We start from the raw sequence: 19,627 nt of genomic DNA on the forward strand, positions 1-19,627 counted from the left end.
TGCTTTTCTCCGAGGGCTCTCACTCCAGAGACTCTCAGCCGACCAGCGGAGGGAGCTAGAAGCAGAGATATGGTTGGACGACCTTCAGGAGGCCCCGGGAAAGATGGCCAGGTGAAAAGCGTCAGGCCCGGATGGGATCCCTGTCGAATTTTATCAGGCATATGCCGATACCATCCTTCCATGACTTCTGGACACTCTGCGGGAAGCAAAGCAGGCGGGTATTCTTCCCCAATCCATGCGCGAAGCACTGGTAGTTATGCTGCCCAAGCTCGATAGGGGCCCTGAGGACCCTGCTGCATATAGACCCTTGTCCATGTTGGATGTGGACGCCAAGATATTGGCTAAAGTCTTGGCCCTTAGGCTACGGAGGGTGGTGAACGCCTTGGTCCACGAGGTTCAATGTGGGTTTATGCCCGGGAGGGGTACATGAACCTGCGTAGATTGTCACATATCCTCCATTTGGTTGCAGACACGGACCTCAGGGTGGCGGTAGTTGCCCTGGATATCGATAAAGCCTTCGATACTCTTAGATGGGCCTACCTTTGGGAAGTGTTGCGGAGAATGAGGTTTGGAGTGGAGTACATAGCCTGGGTTAAGCTCTTGTACCAGGTAGCGATGGCTAGGGAGCGGTCTGGGAGACGTTTTAGAGGCCATTAAGATAGGGAGGGGCACACGGCAGGGATGCCCGTTGTCTATATTGCAGTTTGCCCTGGCCATGGAGCCTTTGGTGCTATGCCTGCACAGAGACATGGAACCATGAGGTGTGAACGTGGATGGTCGCACGCATGTAGTTTCCTTATATGCAGATGACGCTCTGCTATATGTATGTGAGCCACAAAGGATGATTACACCTGTTTGGAACTTTGTCGGGACTCCGTATTAATGGTCAGAAGATTATTCTTTTCCCGCTCGCAGTTTTGGCACGGGGGGGCAGTTCAGGGTCTCCCGGAGGTTGGCATGGATTGGAAGTGCGATCTCTTACGGTATCTTGGACTGCAGATTGCACATAGTCCAGGGGCTCAATTCTTTCTGAATATGGGACGGGTCTTGGATGGTTCTAAAGGCGTCAGATAGCATAGTTAACACATAGACGGTGATAAACTCGACCATCCACTTTTACTACAGAACATTATACAGTACCCCTATCAGTAGTTCCTGGAAGAAATAGAACTCCCACAAATAACACAAACACAGTACGCAGATCTCGAGTCCACCATTACCTTAAATGAAATAGAAAATGCCATACAACAACTAGCAAGAGGGAAAAAACCAAGAGCAGATGGATGGCCATAACAATTTTACTTGACATACCAAACACAGTTAGCCCCTCGTTTACACCGTGTGTAAATAGAGGCGTACGATAAAGGCATACTACCCATCTCCCTGCGAGAGGAGGTCCTGCTCCCTGAACCAGGTAGGCACCCATTATTTCTTGTCACATATCGACCATTATCCCTATTAAACACAGATTATAAAATATTAGACCAAGTACTAGCAAATAGATTAAATCAACCTAATACAAATACTAATAAATCATGACCAAAATGGATTCATCCCAAACAGGAACACATTACTAAACATACGTTTATGATAATGGACTGGTCAAAGACGCACAAGAGGCAAGGGTGGGTGGCTTCCTTGGATATAGAAAAGGTGTTTGACACACTAGGGTGGCACTACCTACAAGCAGTTCTGCCACGTCACGAAATTGAGCCACACTTCCAGAAATGGGTATCCCTACTGTACAACTCCCTGAATGCGAGAGTCTGTACGGGTGCAGAAATCTCAGCACCGTACAATATAGAACAGGGCACACGTCAAGGCTTCCTTCTATCACCAATTATATTTCCTTTAGCAATAGAACCATTGGCATGCATGCTTCGTAAATATGTTCTAGAATAGGATTTCAAAGTGCACAATACATGGCACGTAGTATCGTTATACGCAGAGGACGCATTAGTATATCTGAGGAACGACACGTCAAGTCTACCGCAACTGATGTAACTATTGGAGCAATTTGACAAAATTTCAGGATTAAAGTTGAATTCGGGCAAGTCAATTCTACTCCCCCTGACATATACGAGACCGGAACTGCAGGATACACTCCCAATCGCTCCATTAACATGGAAATGCGACACGTTTAAATATCTGGGTGTCCAAGTTTATCATTCACCCGTAGATTTAATGGACGGAAATCTAGGCAAAGTATTGACCAGTGCCAAATCTTCATTGCAGTTCTGGACAGGTCTACCACTTTCACCCATGGGCCGCATTGCTATATCCAAGATGCTCCAATTACTAAGACCATTATATTTTTTTACAGCTTTCCCAAAACATATACCTCCAAGATTTTTCCGAGACTTAAAGTCACTACTAATAGCCTTAATATGGGGTAAGGGCAGAAAACGGGTTTCTCTGGCAAAACTTCATGCACCACTCTCAGAAGGGAGGCCTTTGAGCTCCAAACTACGAATACTACTACGCAGCGGCCCAGTTGCAATGGCTGATGCATGTGATTGCAGGCCAAAATATCTTAGAATTGGGTCAACGGGTGACTAGGCTCCACTCAAATGCTGTTTTAGAGTCACTTCTAGGTACTCCTAGGTACGGACACAGTGATACCCAGAAGACCTGGAAGCCTGCTACTGACCATAGCTAAACATTGCTGGCATCATTATGTACATAAAAAGGAGCAATCGTTCCCATATACACCAGCTTTGCTGCTATGGGCTACACCGGGCTATAGAGCATGGTCGCAAACCAGAAATTGTAGAATGGGTCAACGAAGGACTCACACTTGGGGGGACATGTTCACTGACTCATACTCGTCACATTCTACACATTTATCAGAAGAATATGGATTGCCCCTTGCTTCTTTTTTAATGTACGCCACACTAACAAACCAGTTGCGTGGGATATGGAACAAAACACATGCTAAACCAGCAATATCCAAGCCCCTCCAAACGCTACTCACCCACGGCACAGCTGGTCGAGCAATTACAATGCTCTACAAATCAATACGCCAAGACAATATACCACAATTGGCAACACTGAGGACTTACTGGGAGGAAACGTTAGCTCCAACTCTGACCGACAAGCAGTGGTCACAATGCTTAATGAACACCAAGACTAGCTCAATCGAGACAAAATACACCCAATTCAATTATTTACAACACACTTATCTCACACCTCACAGGATTGCTAGAATGTATCTGGCCTCCTCAGATAGTTGCCCATGATGCAGCACATCCATTGCTACATTCGTACACATGGCATGGACATGCCCAAAAATAGGTGGATATTGCGACGAAGTTGCAGGGATTTTGACGGATGCCACAGAAACAACTGTGCAAGCAAGCGGGGAACATTTTATACTAGGAATTCCTAAATGTACATCTTAACTCAAAGTGTTGAACGTAGTTTCTGGACCTAGCTCTAATATTAGCAAATCTACAGAATACCTATGTGCTGGAAAGCGAGGACAACACCTCCCATATCTCAATGGCTTAAAGATTTATGCAAAGCCCTGAAGGCCGAAATAGACAAGTCACAAAAAATAACAACTAGGCACATCAACAGAAACCACAACCCAGAATGGAAGACATACCTTTCCTTCATTGAATCGAAAATAATGACAGCAACATCATGAATGCCGCTAGCAACGTTTGTATATGACGCTGCCTCCACCACTAATGTGAACCCTCACATACATATATGTAGGGCTTCCCTACAACAATATACAGGAAACTCCTCCAAGCAACTGAAATAGGGGTTGTAGCTCCTTTCCTGGCTCTTTGAAGCAACTATCTATGAAGGTAGGACTGGGAAGCAGAAGTAAGCAATCTGAGTTCACAAATGACTGGAAAACTCTGTTCGGCTCTATAGAGCTTTCAGTTCCCTTCAATTCCTGACATCAAGGCATTCCAAACCTCCAGCAAAACAGGAGGTGAAGGCTCCCAGTCAGATGCTGGCCTAACTGCAGACACTTGAGAAAGCGGATTCAACTTAACAAAGACAACGGCGAGCCAGAAGGTAGAGGTGAGCCCATGTGACAAAAACTCCTGAACAGGGACAGAGTAGGAGTGCAACTTCTAAGCACAAACATGATACCCTGAGCTGGGAAAGCCCCTGGCACAGATATGCAGGAGAGCTGCTTCAGAGAGGCTACGGGTGGGAGCCCCCTAGAGAATGGAGGCGGAGCAAATTCAAATTCCATCACCCCATGTGCTGCATAAAAGAAAGCAGTGCCACAGAGATCACGAGGCAGAGGGACGGCTCAGATTTAATGAGGAGTGGAATTGATTCAGCATGCTGTTCAGCTACATGGCCAACAATAACAATGTTGCGTCTCAGAAGCTTCGGGACGATCAGTTAGGTGCCCCCCTGCGCCTGCAATCTATCTCCCCATTGCTATGCGAGAGACTTGATGTGGACACCTCTCAAAAGATGACTAAAGGAACACTGATAGTGCCACTACAGTGAATGCCCCTCGTGGCACATGGATAAAGTTGACCCTCACACCGGGAAGAGTATGCAGCACCCGGGGACAAGCTTGGGCATGTCTCATTCACAGGGTGACACAAGCAGCAAAGTACTGAACAGAGTCTATTCGGACACAGAACCAAATGGTAGAAGACTAGCTGCTGCACCCTGGGCTCAGAAACTTGGGTCGAGAGAAGTGCTGAAAACAACATTCAGTAATTGACATGTGGGCCATTTCAACCATAAAAAGTTCACACAGAACCTGGGAAACCTGGTCCAGCTGGCACGCCCTAGATAAGACTCTTTGCTATTACTTAGGATACTCAGGACTGCCTAGTTCATATCTTAAGAGAGATCTGTATAGAGGGGAGGTCAATTAGATGCAGCCTCCTCCTGTGAATACCTGTGCATTGACATCACCAGCAATAGCAGGCCATTATGCAAATTGTACATGTTTTACCATCCGCCAGGTGACAACCTCCCCTTCGTGGGAGATATCATGGAAATCTTTCTTTCAATGTGGGGCAACATTGTCCCCAAATCTTTCTCTGAGATTTCAACCTTCACTGGAATGACTTGAAAGACCCCGTAGCGACCACTCTCAAAACCTTCCTTGCGGACCTCAGCCTAGTTCTAAGAGGTGATAGTCCCACCCACATTCTGGGCTCGATCCTGGACCTTATTATGGCTAACCCCAATGCTATTAAATTTCCCTCGACTGCGTGCGACTGGTCTGATCATCATTAGATCTCCTTCCACATCATTCAACCCTGGTCCAAGAAAAGATCACAAGACAAGAAACACATGGTCATGAATGACCTGATCTCCCTCAGCAAGAACACCTTGTTGCCTTCAATTGATATGTCCGAGTTACAGGACTTCACGGAACATTACAACAGCTCTATATTGAGTATTTTAGACTCAGTTGTCCCCTTACAACTTAAAAGAAAGTCCTCCAAAGACTCCAAACATTGGTTCAATGATAGTTTAAGATTAAGATGGCCGACGGAGCAGGAGCAGGAGCTTGCTAAGAGCTCCCGGTGCTTGGGATCCCACTTGTTGGATTTATCCCTGTCAGCACCCACCGCTCCGTGGAAACCGACTACATAAGAGTAATAGGATTACAACCAGCATATTTTTATTTTTATTTTTATTCTCTCCACCTTGTACGGCGGAGGGCTGAAACCCACTCGTCTCTCAATCCGGATCGCCTCCATCGCGCTGCTGGACTGTGCAGCTGAAGTCCCGGGAGCCTGCCGAGCCTCCTTTTCCCTGCGGACTAGTGCTGCGACCGGCAGAGGAGCCCCTGCGGCGCCGGAGGTCAGAGAGGCCCCCTCCCGCCGCTTCATGGATGAGGACACAGGCTGTGGTGCCGGGAACCATCGCGCTGCTGGACTGTGCAGCTGAAGTCGACCACCCCGCTGCACCGGAGCACCTGAGAGCTGATTCTGGGCTAAGTGGCCGAGGCTTCGCCTGCCTCAAGGCGCTGGTCGAGGCCACGAAGCCGGACCCCTCCCGCCCGCCCCACAGCACCGGAGGATCAAGAGAGCCCCCCCCCCCTCCCGCCCGCTTCGAGGCGCTGTCGATGAGTGCTCTGCCTGGCCGTGACGAGGCCACGAAGACGGACCCCTCCCGCCCGCTCCACAGCACCGGAGGATCGAGAGAACCCCCTCCCCCCCCTCCCGCCTGCTTCAAGGCGCTGGTCGTTGAATACTCTGCCTTTGCGGGACGAGGCCACGAAGACGGACCCCTCCCGTCCGCTCCACAGCACCGGAGGATCGAGAGAACCCCCCCACTCCCCCCCCTGCTTCAAGGCGCTGGTAGAGGCCACGAAGACGGACCCCTCCCGCCCGACCCACAGCACTGGAGGATCAAAGGAGGGCCCCCCCCCCTCCCGCCCGATTCAAGGCGCTGGTCGAGGCCACGAAAACGGAGACGGACCCCGCCCGCCCGCCCCACAACACCGGAGGGCTGAGTGAGGCCCCCCCCTCCCGCCCGCTTCAAGGCGCTATGCGTTGGGTGCCTTGCCTGGCCGGAACCGCTGGGTGATCGATCGGAATGAGGCCATGACAGCGCCCCCGGAGGTGTGGCGCCACTGACCGGTGTAGCAGATGAAATGAGCCCTGGGAAACGAGATCTAGGGGGCCGACAGGAGCCTGCCCCCACCGGCACCGGGCATGGATTCTCGCTGAGGAGTCACCCCACCGCTCAGGAAACACAGGTTTGGAATTCTGGAGGTAGTCAGTTTGAGCTCACCCTGGAAGGTTTGGAGCCCTGCGGCAAAAAACGCACAGCTCACATATAACTGCCTTGGGACACTTGTCTAAAACACTGAATCTGCAAAACCCTGCTGGCAAGCCTAACACGCTTATGGAGGCATAAGGTATTTATTTCAGCCCACCCGACTGCTCACATTTTTAACTACCTCCTTGTTGCAATATGGCTGGAGCCATTAAACTGCACACATTTTAAGCTACCTCCTTTGTGCAAAATGGCTGGGGCCATAAAACTGTAGACATAAATCCCCTTCGGTATCCAGATGGCCGCGAGGCTCCCCAGTTTGCCTCCCCCTCGCATGACCAACAGAAATAGAGATAAGACTCCCTTCCAGCAAGCTATGAGCAATGCACAATGTACACCACTTGGCGCTTCCACGTCGGACTATGATAGTATCTGCCTTTCATAGTGGTACTATATTATATTACTATACCCCTTACTGTATCCAGCACTTTTCACTTTATCTGCACCTGTAATGCACCGATTACTACCTCATATATTTGTGCCGTTTATAGTGGTATTATATTTTTATATTCCTAACTGTATCCTGCACCGAGGGCTACCTCATATATTTTTTGCAGTTTATTGTGGTTTTATATTCCTAACTGTATCTTGCACTGATTGCTACCTCATATCTCTGTGCCGTTTATAGTGGTACTATATTTTTATACTCCTAATTGTATCCTGCACCGAGGGCTACCTCATATATTTTTGCAGTCTATTGTGGTTTTATATTCCTAATTGTATCCTGCACCGAGGGCTACCTTATATTTTTGCCTTCTACAGTGGTATTGTATTTAGCGCCACCTGTCTCATGTGACTCTTGTTATCAATTGTATCTGGCTATTGATTCATGTACCTCACATATTTTTGACTATTTTTGACTTTTCACTATTGCTCACCTTCGATTCAGGTATTTTACAGTTTGCATAGGTACCTTATTCCAGTATATTTTTAGTATTGTACGTCTACTTTATTCTGCATTTGACTTTTGTTTGCAAGTGTATTTCGCTACTGACACATACTCACTTCTGTCACTTTCGATTCAGGTTTTTTACTGCCTGCATAGGTATTTTATTTTATTCCTGCATATGTTTAGCATCATACGTCCACTTTATTTTGTTGTAACCCACATCGAATTTACTGCTATTCCTGCAATATACCAATTAATTCCTCATATAGACCTGTCACATTTGATGTAACCTGCACTCATTACACCGTTCCCTCCCGGACACACTGATTACTACTGCACATATTTTGGGTGCCCTCCGGTACCGCCCCTGTGCCAGGGAAGTTATTGTCTGCATCTATATTCCGCTCCTGCTACAACTTTTATCCCTGTTTACGTTGACGACTACCTCATATACCCTCACTACCTCACTACCCTGTTTACGTTGACGACTACCTCATATACCCTGGCTGTTACTTGTGTCACTATTACTCCCGGCAACCGGCGTCTACTGGGCACCCACACGCCCCTACCTATTCCGTCACCATATCATGGAGCTCATCGGCAAGCACACATATAGAATCAACTACCCACCCGCACTCACCAAAAACGCTGCAAAACGCTTTAAACACAATCTACTGAGGTCCCACCCTGAAACCCCCTTTGCAGACACCTACTTCTCACCGGTCAATGGTGCCGTAAACATTGATATCATCTTCCACACCACACGAAGAGCTCAATGGAGAAAAACGTTCCTCTCCCTACTCACCGTCTCCAATGCTAGGAAATCCGCTCATGGCCGAACACTCACCATCACACCTTCCCAACTCTTCCCGGGCAGAACCACCATCACTATTTATAACAACGGGATTGTCCTTATCCAATCCACAGACAGGAACCTGGAACTACTAGACAACCTGTTCCCCACTTTCATACAGCACCTCTCCAAACCACGGACCCCCACTCACAGCACACACAGCACTCACAGCACTCTCAGTCCTATCACCCTTGATTTCACAGCCCCTAATCACAACCATTCTCTCCTAGCTCAGCCCCTAAACGACACGCACCTCTCCTCTACCCCGTCACCACAGTCATTCCTCCACTTACTGTAGCCACACCACATTCCTCATTCACAGACTCAGACCTTTCCCCCTCACACACCAGCCGCACCCCCCCCCACCAACATCTTGACCCCCACTCATACCACAACCATTCCGCTCACCCCTGACACCACTTCCCATACCAACAACGCCGCTAATCTAGCGCAGCCCCAAAACGACACGCACCTCTCCTATACCACCGGCACCTTAGCCATGCTCCCATCCACTGCTGCTACCCCACACCCCTCAATCACTGACATTGATCTTGGCCCCACATACACCAGCCGTACCCCCTCCCCCCCATACTCCATCCCACATTCCCATTCTTGTCACCCATGACATCACAGCCCCCACCCACATCCCGCCTAATCAAGCTAAGCATCTGATCGACAAGCTCACGGATAAACCCCACCCTTTGTCCCCCCCCATTCTCAGCCCTCACCTCCACTCATTAACCAACCACGCAGAACACGCTACCCCTATCTCTTCAACTACGACTCCTCAACAAAGAACCACATACAATCCCACCTCCCCCCCATTCTCACCCCTCACTACCGTACATGCGCCCCCTTCACCACTAATAAACGCCCATCCTCCACCCTGCACTCTCCGCCTACCACCAATACTCTCAACCACACCTCCAACATCTCCCCGATGTCACCCACGCCCGACCCTCCCATCCTCACCCCCAACACAACGCCCGACCCTCCCATCCCCACCTCCAACACATCTCCCACACTGGACTGCACTACGACCTCCCTCCTCCAGCTCAAAGAAGACATGCACATCATCAAACAACAACTACTCTGCCTATCACACTCCAGTCACCCCTCACCCAACACCCTCCACCAGATCAAACAAGACATTCACATCATCAAACAATTACTCAGCACACATCCCAGACAGCCCGCACGCGCCTCCACCATCACCTCCCCTCCCAACTGGACCTCCACCCGGGTGGCGAACTCTCGCACTCGACTCCCACCGCACTGGACCACAATCCCGGTTCACAACCGCGAAAACCGCCCCCATCGCTCCTGTAATCCTCTCTCGGACCTCGACACAATCGCCCTCCTCCGCTCCTACGACCCAGCTCCCCATAGCAATACACCCAACACTCTCACTGCCATTCCTACGATTCACTCCAATCCCCTTAGACCCCCCACACTGAACAACAGAATAGCTATCCATAGTAACCTGAGTAAAGTCCCCCTCGCTCTAGAACCCCCTTCCACCCTCAACACACCCCGTCTCAAATGCACTCTCCTCAACTGCAGATCAGCCGCAAAACACTCCTTCGCTATCGCCGATCTCATCCTAAAACTGGATCTTGACTTAATCATCATGACTGAAACATGGCTAACAGAATCTTCTACACCTATAATGGACATTCTGGTTCCCCCCAACTACCACATCACCAGACTTGACAGGACTGGCAATAAAAAAGGTGGCGGAATCGCATGTATACACAGGCGCAACCTCTCTGTCCTGAAAGTAACTTCCCCCTCCCTACCCTCCCCAACCTCCTGTGAATACATCTGCCTCGATATTATCAATGAGGGCAAACCGATTTGCACTCTTCACGGCGTTTATCACCCACCCGGCGACAACCTTACCTTCTCCCAGCAAATCATGGATATGATCTCAACCAACTCCGGGCGACAACTCACACAAATATACCTTGGTGACTTCAACCTCCACTGGAACGATCACAATGATGCGGTGGTAAAAGGTCTGAAGAATTTCCTTAACGCCCTTGACCTCACTCAAATCTGCAATAGTCCAACTCACAAGAAAGGCTCTATCCTCGACCTTATCATCTCCAAAGAAGCCTCTATCCAACTCGAATCTATCCAACCCTGTGACTGGTCAGACCATCATATTATCACATTCTTCATCAATGTAAAAGTTAAATTTAACCCTGTTTAATCCGCCAGGCCCAAAATCTGGAAAAGAGACATGAAAAAACTAAACTCAAACTCTCTGCCCCCCAACAGCTGCAATTCACTACTTCCTCCTACTGGCGTTAAGGACGTCCAATCCTTGACTGATCACTATCTTGATACTATGTCCTCAATAATTAATGAAGTCGCACCCTTGCAGCTAAAAAAGCCTCCGCAAAAATCTCCAATCCCTGGTACGACGGGAGTCTCAATGACGACAGACGCGCCATGCGAATGGCAGAGCGCACCTGGAGATCAGCTCCCTCTGCACTGAACCTAAAAACCCTGAAGAAAAAGAGAAATGCCTACTTCAGGAAAATAAAACGCTCAAAATCAGTCTTCTTCAGCCGTCAGCTTGACCTAGACAAAAATCGTCCGAGAAAGCTGTTTGAGCTTATCCGAACGCAATCCAAAGAACACCCCCAACCTCTCAACACTATGGGTGAAGCTCCCTCCTGCGAAGACTTCGCCTCTTTCTTTATCCAAAAAACTGACAACATAAAGAATGACCTACTCATGGATGCAAGCCGCTACCCCAAACCCCTCTGCATAGCACCAACTAAACCAAAAAACAATGCCATCTGGTCAACCTTTGTCACCTACACGGAAGAAGAAATTGGCAAACTGCTCAGCACTCTGAAACCTTCCAATCACCTCACGGACCCCCTTCCTGCTAACGCTGTCAAAGTCCTTACCCCGTCGCTCCTTCCACTCTGGACTAAAATCATTAACAGCTCACTTCAACAAGGGTCCATTCCCGACTCCCTCAAAGTTGGACAAGTCACACCCTTGCTAAAGAAACCTACAGCCGACCCCTCAGACCTCAACAACTACCGCCCCATCACCAACATTCCGACTCTTGCCAAACTGCTGGAAAAATGCGTACAAATACAATTGTCTAAACACATTACTCAGTTTGATCTTCTCAACTCTCATCAATCAGGCTTCAGAGCAAATCACAGTACTGAAACTGCTATGACTCACATAATCGATGACGCCCTCCAAATCCTAGATCATAACGATACCTGCCTCCTAATCCTCCTTGATCTCTCCTCCGCATTTGACACCGTCAAACATGAGAATTTACTTGACCTATTAAACACAAGAATGGGCCTATCTGGAACTGTGCTCAAATGGTTCACGTCCTTTCTGCATAACAGGTCGCAGAAATTCAAGAGCAACAACTTGATGTCCGCGCTAAGACCTGTATCGCTAGGCGTACCACAAGGATCCTCCCTATCCCCAACTCTGTTCAACCTAGTTATGGAACCTCTCACCACCTTGCTACAAGAATCCAAAGTGCACTTCCACATGTATGCTGATGACACCCAACTTTATCTCAAACTTCAATCACCCAATGACATCACGCTCTTGAATTCAACGATCAGTAGCACCCAATCCTGGCTGGCCGCTAATCATCTCAAACTTAATGCCCTCAAAACAGAGTTCCTTTTGATCTCACCTCCCGCGAAGATCACTACCGCACAAATGTGGCTTAAACACCTAACGGCACTCAATGTTCAACCCACCATCGTGGACTCAGCGAAATCCTTGGGCATAACACTCGACACCAATCTCAGCATGCAGGAACACATCAACAAAGCAACTAAGGGAGCAAATTTCCAAATCAACACGCTTAGGAAACTTAAACCCTTCCTTCCAGCCAAAGATTTCCAAACTGCGGTACAATCACTTGTCATACCTCGAATAGAATACGGCAGCACCGCCCTCTGCGGTCTCCCCCTAGCTACTACGGCACCCATAAGAGCCTCTTTAAACGCCGCAGCGAGACTTATCACTGGATCAAAAAAACACTCACACATCTCCCCTGACTTCAAATCCCTGAACTGGCTGCCTTTTGAAGCCAGGATACACCTGAAAATCGCTTGTTTGACGCACAAGGCTGTCCACCTTAGCTCACCTAGATACCTCGCTCAGAAGCTGACGATTTCTGGAGGATCCAGAAACACTAGAGGCACAAACAATCTTTTGCTAAAGCCTAAAAGATTCCGCAAAGAAAAAACCTACAAACGCTCTTTCTCAGGAATGGCTCCCAGGATTTGGAACTCACTCCCCCCTGAAATCAGACTCATCCCATCTACCATACTTTTCAAGAAAGAAGTAAAAGCGATCCTCATGGCTAAATGCACTTGAACCACTACTGGGGATCAACTTCAAAGACTCAGTGCTCATCTGTACTACTTGTTCGAACCCTTTGCTTTTTTGTGTGACTTTGAAATTGACTACTTGATTGTTTATGATATCATTTCACTGTACTTTTAACACTATAGATGTATCTGTGTATATTCTGCTATTCACCTATGTAAAGCGCTCTGATATCTGCGAAGATCTTGTTCGCGCTATATAAAACTTTCAAAATTAAATTAAATTTAAATTTAAATTCAGAGAGACGCAATCTGAGACTTGCCGAACGATCCTGGAGAGGATCCCCGTCCCCGGAACACCTCTTTCTCCTGAGATCTAGAAGAAGCTCTTACAACAAATATATCAGAAGGGCGATATCGAACTTCTTCAGAAGCAAACTGGATAATGCCAGAAATAGACCTAAAAAATGTTCTTAATTGATCAAACTCCAATCCAACTATCTCCCCACCCTCCAGCCATCACAGGCCATTACACAGCCAACCTGTGAAGTGCTTGCCTCTTTCTTCAGACTATTAAGATTGAAAATTATCTACGAACTCTACAAGGCAACCAACCGACTGCCCTATTCCCGATTAACCCTACATCCCCTCCTCCACCTCAACCTCTGCCTACTGTAGGTCTCTCCAAAAATAATGCCCGCTGGAGCCAATTCACTCCATGTGACGAATTCTCTATACTCAACCTGCTTTCTACTTTGAAACCCTTAAACCACTTCAGTGACCCTTTACCCTCAAGTTTCTTCAATAAGATGAAAGGTTCCTTAGGCCCTCTCTGGACAAAAATAGTAAATGCCTCTTACGTCACGGTGTGATCACTGATTGTCTAAAGTCAGGGCAGGTTACACCCATTCCGAAAAAAAAACACTGCGGACCAAGAGGACCTTAATAACCTTCCTCCTATCACTAGCATTCCAACTGTAGCGAAGCTCCCAGAGAAATGTGTTCTAGTCCAACTATGTAACCAGATTGTTCAATTCCAGCTTTTAGATCAATTCCAATCGGATTTTCATGAGGGCCATAGCCCTGAAACGGCTATTACACACATAGTTGATGACTTCCTAAAAATGCTCGATTGGAATGAAGCATGCCTTCTAATCCTCCTTGACTTATCTTCAGGGTTTGATATGGTCAAGCTTGAAAACCTCCTGGATTTACTGGAACGAAGGATGGGTCTCTCTGGCGCTGCATTAAACTGGTTTGACTCCTTTCTTAACAACAGAACGCAAAGATTTAAAGTCAATCATTCCCTTACTAACTCTATGCCATCCACTCTTGGGGTCCCTCAGGGATCTGCACTCTCTCCCACGCTTTTCAACTTGTTCATGGAGCCTGTAACGGAATTACTCAATTCATAAAACATTCCCTATCACATGTATGCCGATGACACCCAACTGTACCTCAAAATCTCCTTCACAGACAACATCAGATCACTCAACTCAACCCTACTCAAAACACAACACTGGCTGACTTCCCAAAATCTTAAGCTCAATTCCTCCAAAACGTAATTCCTCCTGATCGCGCCAACCAACGCTGAGTACTTGCACCACCTAACAGCTCTCAACTGTACCCCACACATCATCAACTCTGCAAGGTCTCTTGGAATTACACTTGACAAGTCACTGAGCATTCAGGATCACATTAGCTCAGCCACCAAAGGTGCCAACTTCCACATGAGGATTCTAAGAAAGAGAAAACCCTTCCTCCCCCGGATGACTTCAGGTCTGCTGTTCAAGCTCTAGTAATTTCCAGGCTAGATAATGGTTGCACAACACTCTGTGGGCTTTCCAGCTACAAGTTGGCACCGCTCAGGGCTTCCCTGATTTAAGTGGATAGGCTCATCACAGGTTCCAGAAGAAATTGTCACATAACACCGGACCTGAAATCATTAAAATTGGCTGCTTTTGGAGGCTAGGATTCATTTTAAGTTTGCGTGCATGACTCACAAGGCCCTTCACTTTAACACTCCTCTGTAGCTAGCTCAAAAACGGGATCTTTCTAGTGGGAGCTGATCTTCTAGGAGTTCCAGTACCCTGCTGCTGAAACCTCAAAAATTCCCAAAAAAGAAAAACCTATAACCAGGCGTTCTCGGGTATCACCCCGAGAAACTGGAACTCCCTTCCTCCGCACATCAGACTGATTCCCTCTAAGGCATCTTTCAAAAAAGAAGTGAAAGCTCTGTGGATGAAAGCCCTTGTTTGACTGCACCTACCCCCATCAGGTACCACTCGCGGTTGGTTCCGCTACTTGGGGGCTTCTCTCCTCCACGGACTGCCTCGACCTGATTAACGCTACTACATATTTTTCGCAGGGGTTCCTATGCTTTTGACTATGTCTGTGACTTTTGATTGTGCTCAACCTCTATATTTGTCTGTTGCACTAATATGCTCTTCTATTTCCTTTTGTGTTGGCATATTATATTGTTCCTCTATCTATTCCAGTATCTTGCTTATCACGGTTGTTGTTTTTGACCTGCAACTCTTTTTCTACCTTGATCATCAGTAAAGAGACAGGTAAAAATGCTTCACTAAACTCTAACTTGCTTTTGCACAACATACCTTATTCCCTCTTCAATCTTTACGCGTCCAAAAAAGGCCAAGACTCTTTCCTCCAACAACTTTTTAGCAACCAACTGGGGGACGCAAAGGAGGATATAATAGCTGGGGGTAACTTCAACTTTGCCAGGAACTCAAATGTCAGGGGAACTAAAAGAGAATTAATAGACTTTGTCCCATTGACACCTGGAGGTCCCTCCATCCTTCAGGAAAGAACTTTTCTCACTACTCTCAATCGCAAGCCACATACTCACGTATAGATTACTCACTGATTTTCTACTCTCTGAATCGCTCTCTCATGAAAGTGGCCATGTCCGATAACTACATTTCCAATCACACACTTTTGGAAATGACATAGGAGAGGGGCATACACCCCGACAGGGATATTATCATGCAGATGCGGCAGATAAAGCTTCAGAGTCCTGTACATACGGTGATAATGGCAAAGACAATTAATATATTCTTTGGCGATATTGCCGCCTTGGGTGTGCATATTAGTATGATATGGGATGCAATAAAGGCAAATCCGAGAGGTACTGCAATCAGCACTGAATTGGGACAAACAGGGGAAGAGACTGGTACAGTGTGCACAATGATCACACTCAATATACATTCTATGGCAGTTATCATTTAATATGGACTTATTTAGAGGGAGAGGATTTAGAATGGAATCCCAAAAATACGCTACGTGACTTATAGCTCCCCCATCCCCAACAGAAATATGATGCCACAACGCGCAATGTCTCGCCATGTCGTGCGAAATGATATTGGAAACTTGACCACCCTAACAGGAGTAGTTCCTTACATTAAAATTATTTTTCCTTAGTGTTGCCTTTCTACATAAGTCACTCTCCCCAATCATAGCTTGTACATATCTCCTCTCATTCTAAAGTGTCTATAACCCCTTCGAAAAATGACAAAGTAATGTGCCTGCCTTGTCGCATACAGTGCTTCTCCCAAGCAGTGACAGCCCCATGTCCCAGCCGTGCAGAGTCCCTGATGCTGTGCCCTCTGTACCTTCAGTGTTTCTGCTCTTACCTCATTGTATCGCTGCACCAGACGGCTGATGCTCTCCTTCTCCACTTGCCACTCTGGTTTACGTCGCTCTTTTCGCAGGGTCTTGCACTTCTGCTGTTTTTTACTGTACTTTTTCTTCCATCGCTCAAAGTTCTTCACGGGGTCTGTGCGGTTGTTAAACCTAGAAGCTTTCTTGACTACTGGGGTAGCTGGTGTCTGCGACTGAGTGGTCTCCATGCCGATATCTATCAATAAAGCAAATAACTAGTCCCCCTTCTACACCCGAATGCTAAACACACATCAAATACTCCAGTGCGGATACATCCATTCTGCGCATTCCTCATTGCGCTGGGGGCGTACCTGGGTCACAAGGGTAGCCATTTTAATAACAGGCAAGTCTCCGTAGTGATAAAGGCGGGTCGACGTTTGCAAAGGGGCCCTGGACTAAAATATGCCTGACTCTGACATGGCTGCCTCCTTGAAGCATATGCGCCCCATGCCGATGTTAGAATCTCACAACGTGAGACAAACTACTTCCACAACATGGCGCGTTCGAATGACGACTTTCGAATGCGATAAACTTTATTAGTATCGTGGAATTGAACAGTGCAGTAGCTCTGTTCACGCTCTACGCTTAACATCACGGCTATGTAAAACAGCATAAGAGCAGTTATGATATATCTATGCAAAATGTTTTTATGGCTCTGCTCACCTCTATATTAAAACAGCAATCAATTAATGCATCCAATGTTCGGAACACAGCCTTCAAAAAATGCACCTGGGCACATTTGTGAACAGAGAAGGGCAGACGTTAAGAAGAAACAAGCAGTGGCAAAGCCAATAGACCTCGCCTTTGGTACCAATTCAACTGGGCAAATGCTCTTCCAGTACCATTGGTACTGAGTATAGACAGTAGAGGTTTGAGGTCAGATTTTAAAGTAAATTCCTTCCTCCACAAATAGGTCTTCAAATATTCCACTGCCCATGCGCAAGCAAGAGCTTTATGTTTGATAGTGGAATATCTGCTTTCAGAACTCGACAAAGGTCTTGATGCAAAACCAACTGTTCTCTCAGTTCCTTGATATTTCTTAGTAAGCATGGAACTCAGAGCCCTCACACTAGCGTCAACATACAAACAACTCCTCATTTTTTGATCAAATGGTAATAATAGAAGTGCATTTACAATTGAGTCCTTAAATTTGTGCGACAGGTATGACCAGACGTGGATCCCATGCTCACTGTACCACTGGAAACAAGCTATACCTGTCTGGGTTGCTTGTGTTGCAGTCAAGGGAGAACCTGGCCTATTGGAGCAGGGTCATGACTAGTTTGCATATGGCAGGCCTCCAAACTGAGGTGGCATAGTGGGTGAAAGATGTGGCTCGAGCAATTGTCAGTGACTGAGATTAATTCAAACATTATATCCATCACTTTGTTTTTTGATGCCCTAAGGTGCCATGGAAATGCCCGGACGTGGTTGCCATGCTCTCACTGTGCCACTGGAACCAAGCTATACCTGACTGATGAGCCCTGACTAGGGTTAAACCTGTCCTGGGTTGCTTGTGTTCCGGCTCAAGGAGGGCCTGGCAGTTTGTGCTGGACTGGGCCCATTGGAGCAGTTTAAGACTAATTTGTATATAGTTGGGTCCAACCTCAGGCATGGTGGGAGTAAAAGAATGGATTGGGATGCAGCCACAAGTGATTGTTAGTGGCTGAGATTAATTCAAGCATTCTATTCCTCACGTTGTTTTCTAATGATCCAGCCATTGTATAAGAACATATCTGTCAGCCAGAGCCCTTCATGAAAAAAAAAGAAAGTAGTAGTATTTATAAAGACTGAAATATATTTTCTTGATGCAAAATTAAATATTAATCTTTTAGATCCTTTGAGGCCATGTCAGTAAGGTTACTAGTCTTTTCTAGCTAAGTCTGAGTTGTTCAATGGAATTGATGTCTACTTCCTCGCAGAATACAGTGATGTGTTTAATGAAAGCAAAAATTGGAAACTAGGTATGCTGATGATAAGGAGATGTCTAGTAGCTAAAATGGCAGTGAAGTTGCAGACAAATAGTTGAATTTTATCTCCCTACTCCCCAAAGGACTGCAATGACTGCTTTTGTTCCTAAATTGTTTGCACCCGTGAAAAACGGCATCATACAAAAAGAGGATTCTGTGGTTACAGACGTAAATAAACATTGGTTTAGTGTTCTTAATTTTGACAAAAGCATCATCTGCTTTTCTAAATTGACCATACTTTCTTCACTGGCTGCTATCAGCAAGTGCCCCTGAATTCCAGAGCCAAACTACAATAGTGTGGCAGCTGCAGAACTCACTTTACTTGATTGACACATATTTCTGCATTCTGAGATGCTGACTATACCCTTAGTGCGCTCATTAAACTAGGTCTGGAGAGATGCCAAGTGCATTCTGTTTCATATGCTGTACTTGGTCTGTTTTTTCATAGTAGCCTCTAACAGTATGGGAGAGGGCACCAGTGCTGATTATTTTAGGTCCAGGCTACAAGGCAGCACAAGCAGTTTGATCTCAAAAGACCTATGGTGAACTTGACAAGAACTTACGGTGGGCTTAAAGCCCACCATTGCTTACCATTGGATAGCCTTACTGTCACTCTCATTAGCTTGCTTCTTATTCAATGGCTTTCCTTGTCCATATTATGTTTCTTCCTTCCTAGGTGCATACCCTTTTTACCACCCTCTTGACTAGCTTACTTGTGTCCTTCTGCTGTTTATTTTTGGTGAACTACTTATTTTTTTTGGTTAAGTGCTTCATGAGAGTGCATGTGTTTTCCAGCTTCCTCTCTCATGTCTTTCTCTTCCGCCCGACTAAATACCATCCCCACTACCTCCATGCTCTTTGTTTGTTCTCTACCCTGTACTCACTCTGCCAATGCTCTCACATAGCTGCCAAGGTTTCAGATTGCCATGTGTGACATTTAAAAAATGTGAGTGAAATTATGAGTGACATTTCAACGACTATGAGTGACTGTGGTTGTGGGTGTGCTGCGGGCCAGAAAAGCAGGCAAGGAGGCCGAATATAGTGGGCTATGCTGGTAATTTATTTCACATAAGTCAGAAAGCAAGTCACAAAAGAAAGGGCTCAAAGGGATGATGTCCGGGTG

The 19,627-nt window shown here is 46.8% G+C and overlaps 1 protein-coding gene across 1 annotated transcript in view; it reads right to left on the reverse strand.

The window, feature by feature from the left end:
- Positions 1–16,844, reverse strand: part of DDX10 (DEAD-box helicase 10) — an 832,256-nt gene extending 815,412 nt beyond the window's left edge. The window contains exon 1 of the mRNA XM_086935230.1: positions 16,510–16,844. Coding sequence (XP_086791356.1) covers positions 16,510–16,725 — 216 coding nt within the window. The 5' untranslated portion in view covers positions 16,726–16,844. The remainder of the gene's footprint in view (positions 1–16,509) is intronic.
- Between the last annotated feature and the right edge of the window lie 2,783 nt (positions 16,845–19,627).

Source organism: Lissotriton vulgaris, chromosome 8, assembly GCF_964263255.1.
Source record: "Lissotriton vulgaris chromosome 8, aLisVul1.2, whole genome shotgun sequence".
In the NCBI taxonomy this organism is placed as follows: Eukaryota; Metazoa; Chordata; class Amphibia; order Caudata; family Salamandridae; genus Lissotriton; species Lissotriton vulgaris.